The 7500-nt window shown below is 50.8% G+C and overlaps 2 protein-coding genes across 2 annotated transcripts in view; one reads left to right on the forward strand and one right to left on the reverse strand.

The window, feature by feature from the left end:
• The window catches only part of EAH_00009040 (hypothetical protein, conserved), a gene marked incomplete at both ends in the record, with an annotated part of 5448 nt that extends 2759 nt beyond the window's left edge, over window positions 1-2689 (forward strand). Inside the window, 4 exons of the mRNA XM_013395443.1 lie at window positions 325-759; window positions 1252-1474; window positions 2112-2242; window positions 2455-2689. Coding sequence (XP_013250897.1) covers window positions 325-759; window positions 1252-1474; window positions 2112-2242; window positions 2455-2689 — 1024 coding nt within the window. The remainder of the gene's footprint in view (window positions 1-324; window positions 760-1251; window positions 1475-2111; window positions 2243-2454) is intronic.
• A 1897-nt stretch (window positions 2690-4586) lies between these two features.
• EAH_00009050 (zinc finger (C3HC4 type) / FHA domain-containing protein, putative) overlaps window positions 4587-7500 on the reverse strand; it is a gene marked incomplete at both ends in the record, with an annotated part of 7425 nt that continues 4511 nt past the window's right edge. Inside the window, 2 exons of the mRNA XM_013395444.1 lie at window positions 4587-5668; window positions 5913-6903. Of these exons, the coding sequence (XP_013250898.1) occupies window positions 4587-5668; window positions 5913-6903 (2073 nt within the window). The remainder of the gene's footprint in view (window positions 5669-5912; window positions 6904-7500) is intronic.

Here is a 7500-nt window from a genome sequence, read left to right on the forward strand (position 1 = left end):
TGTTTTGCTGTTCTTGTGTAGCTTCTTGTGAATTGCTGCTGCTGCTGCTGCTGTTATTGCTGCTGCTGCTGCTGCTGTTATTGCTGCTGCTTCTGCTGCTGTCATTGCTGCTGCTTCTACTGCTGTTATTGCTGCTGCTTCTGCTGCTGTTATTGCTGCTGCTGCTGATGCTGTTGCTCTTGCTGCTGCATGCATGGTGCTGCTGTTGCTGCTGCTTCATGCATGGTGCTGCTGTTGCTGCTGCTGCATGCATGGTGCTGCTGTTGCTGCTGCTGCATGCATGGTGCTGCTGTTGCTGCTGCTGCTGCTGTTGCTGCTGCTCAGGTGCTGCTTTCCCCCCTCGTACGAGTTGTATCACTTCGCTCCCCAGCAGTGGCACGCAGGCCATGGGCAAGGGGTCTATGCTTACGGAGTTTCTCCTTGTGACTGGCAGAGCTGGCAGTCAGCAGCAAACGCGTACGCCTATTGCTCTGCAGAAGCTGCTGCATACGCTTATCAGGAAGCCTTCTGCACCTCTGCGTGTACTCCGCAGCAGCAGAGCTGGGATGCTGCAGCCATGCAAAATGAAGCTTTCCTGCACTGCCAACAGCAGACAGAAAACGTGCAGCAGCAGCAGCACGACGGAGAGGCTTCTGCAGCGGAAACACCGCTAGCAGCTCCAGAAGAGCAGCAGCAGTGCCTTCAGCTCCCAGGATATGAACTCGCTCCAGCCGCAGCAGAGCAGACAGAAAGCAGCGACTGTGCGGTGCAGAACCAGGGGTCAGACAATATCAGCAGCAGCTGCTGCCGCTACTCTGAATCTTCAGCTCATTCCATTGCTCTGTCAATGAACGACCAGATCAACAAAGAAAAACAAACTGAATATTTTTCTTTTAACGGCGAAGGCGCTGCACACACAGCGCCCGCCTAAGTGAAAAGCTCTTTCTTGCAGCACCACCATGCGTTTCATGATTATTACTGTCATTTACACGGTTAAGGTTATGAATAATATAATTCCCTTCCAATTAGGGTGCAGTTAGTTCAAATAATCGGGGGTTTTCCCCATAGGGAAGAATGAATGCCTCGCCGAGATGTTGAGGTGTACGCACGCAACGTGCAAGCACTCAAGATGGAAAGCTGCAGAATACTCACAGAAAGCGTTTGTTTTAGGACCTGTCGCCGCTTTCGCAATGTAATGCCTTTATTAAATAACCAGTCTATGATGAAAGTGGTCTTGTTAGTTGCAACAGTTTTGCTGCAAAAGTGCTGCAGCTTCGCGTCTGCTTACCGCATACACACAAACAACGAATCTGCGATCTACCGGCTTCTGGGCCATCCAGCCGTCTCACCGCTCACCCGATTAGCACAACAAATCAATTTAATCGATGAAGCAACTCCCTGCCTTCTTCGCGCAGCTCGTGAGGAGCAAGAGGTGCTCCAGGCCGTGCAGGCGCTGCGTCAGCGTTCAACTCAGCTGAAACCGCTCATTAAAGATGTGAGGAAATGAATGATCTTCAGTGCGACATGCATTGCGTTCTCCATAATAATTCATGTCTGCTTTCTTCAGATTGTGCTTATCATTGCAAAGCCAGCAACGCATGCAAAGGCAGAAGAGGAGCATGCTGCACTTTTAAAGGAAAGCGCTGAAAATGTGCACAAGTCTGTTGCCCAGGTAGACACCACACCACGCATCTGCTTATTTCTTCTCCTCTCCGCTCCTCCTCCCTGTACTGCATCTTTATCTGCATCTGAATATTACTCAACAACTGCAGCTCAGTGCACAGGCGGCCCAGTTGCTCCCCTTACGGCCAGGTGCCTGCCCCGAGCTGCCAGGGCTGAACCTAACGAAGGCGTTGTCAATAGCAGCACGTGAATCCGCCGGTACTTGCAATGCAGATAATTATTGTTGTTTCAACAAGGATAAATAATGCAAGAGTTGTTTAAACTTTTCAGCTCTTAAAGAAGAACAGCCGCCTAGCCGTTCTATTGGCCACAGAGTGGCTGAGCGCTTTATTATATATCACTTCATTCCGCACTCCGAAGCTCTCTTTAGCATTTCAGAAGGCCTGAGAGAGTTGCATGCGCCAGACCCCTCAGCAGCAAAAGCAGACGCACTGTCTTCCTTCTCTCAGACATGGAGCGAAGTGCAGCAAAACGTTCTTGCAGCAGCATCTTCTCTGCTGCAGAAGGTGCAGCAAGCGAAGCAAGACATCTCTAGGCCTTCTGCTGCGGGAGAGGCGCGTCGGCTATCTGCGCTAGCCAAGTATGCGGAGAAGGTACTGAGTAAACAGACAACAGCTATTTGAATAAAACAATTTAATAACTGCATGCTGCTGCAGGACGTAGCAAAGAAGCTGCAGGTAAAGACGGAGACAAGAACAGCAAAAGAACCAGATAACTGCTCACCTTGAGGGCCGCATGCAACAATATACTGCAGAAAGTGGATGCTGCACGCGTTTCTAATCGGCTGCAAAGCATCGAGGACTCCCTGCTGAAATATGCTGCTGCTGCTGATACTGCTGCTGCTGATTCTGCTGCTGCTGATGCTGCTGATGCTGATGCTGATGATGCTGCTGATGCTGATGATGCTGCTGATGCTGATGCTGCTGATTCTGCTGCTGCTTCTTCTTTATACCGACGGCGGCGGCCTCAAGAGCAGCAGCAGCCACGCACATCTTTGTCGGAAGTAAGAGACTTTAAAACTAATTAGTATTATCTAAAGCACTTAAATATTTAATTGAGGTCTTATGTAAATTAATTCTTTAGGCAATGCAACTGGCGTTTGAAGTTGAGACAGTACTCCCTCACCTTCAATATCTGCACTCCGACTTAGGAAAGACAAGAGATAAGCTTCGGTATATAAGCAGCCCCTTCTTGATAAACATATCCATGAAATAACAGCAAAATTACTGACAGCTATCACGCACATCGATTTCAACAAGCAGCAGAGAAAGCAAGAGAAGGCTTAGACGCCAACAATAAGATCCGAGGAGGCATAGAGAGGTACATATAAAGACTAAGACAAAACCCTTTCTTTTATATTCATATTATGCTGCATGCAACTACCTTAACGCTTCCTCCAGCCTGCAAAAAGAAGTAGAGAGGATGCTGCGCCGAGTCAGGGCACTAGCAGCTGTTTCAATTGGTTTAACACACAAGAAAGAAGAAGAAGATGAAGAAAAAGAAGAAGAAAAGCCTTTAGACTTCATGGGGCCCCTCTTACGCTTTCAGCAGCTAATGAAACTTGCAAACGAAAAAGGCAAAGAAGACCGCTTCTACAACGAGATCAACCGCCTGAGATATTCATTAAGAAAGCTCCATCAAGAAGCAGAGAGAATCTTCAGCGAAGGCCTCCAATAAACAAACAAACAACAAAAATGCAGCTCTCTCAAAAGAAAGTAGTTCATTGCGTCTTTGCATCTTTACTTCCTTTGCGAGTTTCATTAGCTGCTTAAAGCAGAAGTCGGGCCTTACGAAATAGACAGACGCTTCTGCTTCTGCTTGAGTTTATTAGAGGCGAGAGGGGCGGGTGAGTAGACAAACAGAGACAATGAAAAGAATCAACAGAGACAATTAAAAGAATCAACCTTAACCGCTGCCAACGCAAACAGAAACAACAGAATAAAAGAAGAAAGCCTGAGCTGCAACACACAGACCTTCAGCATATGTAGATGCCACTCTATATTTAATAATAATAATAATTAATAGTAATAATAATAATTAATAATAATAATAATAATGATAATAAATAATAGTGGCAATAATAGTAGTAGCGACAGTAATAATAAAAATAACAGTAATAATAAAAATAACAGTAGTAGTAATAACAGCAATAATAATAATAATAGCAGTAGTAGTAACAAAAATAACAGTAATAATAATAATAAGCTTCAAGTGCGAGCAGCATTGCAACTTACGTTTTTACTTCTTACTAAAGAGACAGCCAACTGAAAGTGCAGACAAAGAAGAAAACAAGGAGGCCTTTAAAAAATAGATGCAAATACAAGAAAAAGTTTGTTGTCTTAGTGAAGGCGCTGAGGGCTGCAAGCGCCGAGCAAATAGGTTCAAACCTCTTGCGCCCCTCTCTATAATATATATTATATATAATATATATATATATAATATACAAACTGTAGAGAATGCATATAAGATATACATCTAGTATAAATAATATACCCCTCTATATCCCTGACAGACGCGAGCTACAAGCCAACCTTCACAAATAAGCAAACCGCAGCAGACAAAGCCTAAAAAACAAGCAAACAAATGCAGAAGACAAATAAACAACAACACCTGCGCTCTTCAAGACGTTTGTCGGCTGTTATATAAAAACACAGCAGCAGAACTCCCTTCAGACCCGCACTGTTTGTTAATATTAAACTAAGAAACTATTAAAGGGCCCCTAGGGGCCCTTCCACAGGCTCTTAGTTTAATAGCTAGGACTCTAAATAAACCCTTTTTCAGGCTTTATTTAGGGGCTTCTGCATGCAGTATGTTTCCCCCAAATGCAGCGAAATGTCGTAAACGCTGCATGCATGCAGGAGCACCCCTGCATGCGCCTTGGGCTGTCTGAACACTGCAGATTATGTTTATTTGTTCAAGCCTTTCTAGAGCCCTCCCCCTAAGCAGCCAGCTGCACCGCTGCTGCTGCAGAAGGCCTCCTGCTGCTCCTCTAGCTGTGTCCAGCCTTCTGTTGCTGCGCGTACACCGCCTGTGCCTGCAGCTAAGCTGCTGCCGCTACCCTCAACCGCCCCGAAGCCTCCGGTTTGCTGCTGAAAGGAGGCGAGACAGCCGCAGCGAGTGCTGCAGCGCGTGCTACCGCTGCTGCAGATACCCTGCTGCGTTGTCAGCACCTCTAGGGGCCCCAAAGGCCAATCTAAACGTCTACTGGGGGCCCCTGCATGCATGCGCCCTGCTGCAGCATGGCGGCTCCGTCTCCACCTATGACGCTGTGCATTGTTTGTTCTGCTGCTGTTAAGTGCTGCAGGATCAGCAGGGAGAGAAGGGGCCCAGTACGCGTCTTGCTGCAGCACATCCAGTGCAGACGCCTGTTGCTGCTGCTGCTGCTGTTGGGCTGTTGTGAGACAATGGACGAGTCTGCCCACGGTATCAAGCGACACAGCAGCAGCAGCAGCAGCAGCAACAGCAGCACTGCGTTCAGATGCTGCAGGGAGAGGCGCCAAGCACATGCAGCGCTCCTGCTGTACCCCCGCGCTCGCACTAAAGGAGAGGCCCTCGGGGCCCCCGGGGCTTCCATCGAGCAGCCGGAGGCCTGGTAATTGAAATATATCAAAGGGGCTGTCTGGGGGGCCCCCTGTTGGGGGCCCAAGGGGTCCAGGGGGGCCCCCACTCAACTGGTGCTGCAGTAGCTGGAGCTGCTGCTGCTGCTGCAGTTGCTGCAGCTGCAGCTGCTGCTGCAAGTGGGAATGCAATGGATGCAGCAGCGAGGAAGAATGCTGGTGTTGCTGCTGAGGAGCACTGGCCTGCCAGGCTGCCGCTGCTGCTGCTGCTGCTGCTGCTGCTGCTGCTGCTGCTGCATGCTGCTGTGGGCCCCCCCGCTCCCCCTGCTGCTCCTCTTCTTCTAAGGTGCCGTCTTCATACGCGGAAGGATGAGCACAGCTTATTACTGGAGGGTGCTGCAGCAGGGCCTCCTCTGGGGGCAGCAGCCCCCACTGCAGCACGTCTGCTGCTGCAGCGCAGCAGCACAGCAGAGAGAAACAACAAGACAACCCCTAAGGCGCTGCGCCCCACACGAGGCCCCAAAACAAATGCACATAAACACATACAACGATGCATGCATGCATGCATCTTAGTTATGTGCTGTCTGCTAGAAAACAGCAGCTCTGCTCTGTAGCACCCAACTGTTTGTTTGTGTGTTGCTGCGCTGCTGCTGTAGTATCAAAGCATGCAAGCCAGGGGGTCCCTCTTCATACCGTGTAGCGGTTGCTGCTGCTGCTGCTGCAGCGTCGATTGTAGGGGGGCCCCCGAGGGCCTCCCCAAGGGCGCAAACACAGGGAAGCTTGTAAAGAGACGGGGGCCCGGGGCCTCTGGCTCTGCATGCAGCCCCAAAGGGTATTGGGGGGCCCCTCCAGCCTCTACTCCCCCCATCAATAGTGAGTGCCGCACCTCAGGGGCCCCCGCAACTCGCAGAAGCCCTTGGCCTTGCAGCTCCATTGCAATCGCCTGCAGCGACGTAGCAGCAGGGAATACACCGGCAGCAGGGAAGGGGGGCCCCACGGGGGGCCCCCCTACTTGTACCCCATGCGAGGCCCCTAGAGATGGTCTTATGGGGGCCCTTACAGCGGGTCCAAAGGGGGCCCCTACTACAGAAGACCCTAACGGCTCTCCTAGAGAGTGTACTAAGGGGGCCCCTACGGGAGCCCCTAGTAGTGCCGCTGGGGGTCCCCTTACTGGGGCCCCTGGGGATGCCAGTAGTATGGCCCGTATGGGGGCCCCTGCGGGGGCCCCTGAGGGGGCCCCTGAGGGGGCCCCTGCATGTGCCCCTGTGGGGGCCACTGCATGCGCCCCTGTGGGGGCCACTGCATGCGCCCCTGTGGGGGCCACTGCATGCGCCCCTGTGGGGGCCCCTGTGGGGGCCCCTGTGGAGGCCCTTGTGGGGGCCCCTATAGGGACCCCTGTAGGGGCCCCTATAGGGATGTCGATAGAAGAGGAGGGGGCAGAGTGCGTTTGCTGGTGGAGATCAGAGCAAGGGGTGACTTGCAATTTGCATTGGCCTACTTTAAAAATAGAGTAGGGCTGCAGAGAACAAGGAAAAGGCGTCAGGGGCTTCAGACGAATGAAGGTTCCCAGCGTGCTGATATCTCTTAGCTTCCAGCAGCTGCTGCTGGGGGCCCCCTCTCGTCCATCGTAGTATAATAAGCAGTGCTGTCTGCTTACATAGCCGTTGCTAGACGTCACCGATACCTGCAGCACTTGCAGCAGCAAACCTACAGCAAATAGAACAATGCTGCTGCTGCTGCTCCTGTTGCTGCTGCTGTTGCTGTTGTTGCTCCTGTTGCTGCTGCTGTTGTTGCTGATCTTTATTAAGAAGCAACAGCAGCAGGGAGGGGGAAACAAAGAAAGAAATGAATATAATATTTACAATATAAACACTACGCAAACCGACGCGGGCACTACAAAACAAATAAACAAAGAGATACAACAACCAGCAACGAAGACAGCCTAAACCCTAAACCCTAAACCCTAAACCCTAAACAAATACACCCCAAAAAGCAAACAACTACAGTCTGTAATGAGATAAGAAGAAGAAAACATATAACAAGGCTCGAGTTGCAGCACCAGCAGCAGAAACAGCAGCAGCAGCAGAACCAGCAGCAACGGCAGCATCAGTTGTTGCATCGACAGGAACAGGAGCTAGGACAGCAGCAAAAGCGAAAGCAGCAGCAGCGGGGGCAGCAACAGCAGCAGGGTCAGCAGCAGCAGCAGTGGTAGCAACAGCAGCAGCAGTAGCAGCAGCAGTAGGAGCTGCAGCAGCAGGGTCAGCAACAGCAGCAGCAGCAG

Source organism: Eimeria acervulina, genomic scaffold (genome assembly GCF_000499425.1).
Source record: "Eimeria acervulina Houghton genomic scaffold, Eah_scaff44, whole genome shotgun sequence".
NCBI lineage: Eukaryota > Apicomplexa > Conoidasida > Eucoccidiorida > Eimeriidae > Eimeria > Eimeria acervulina.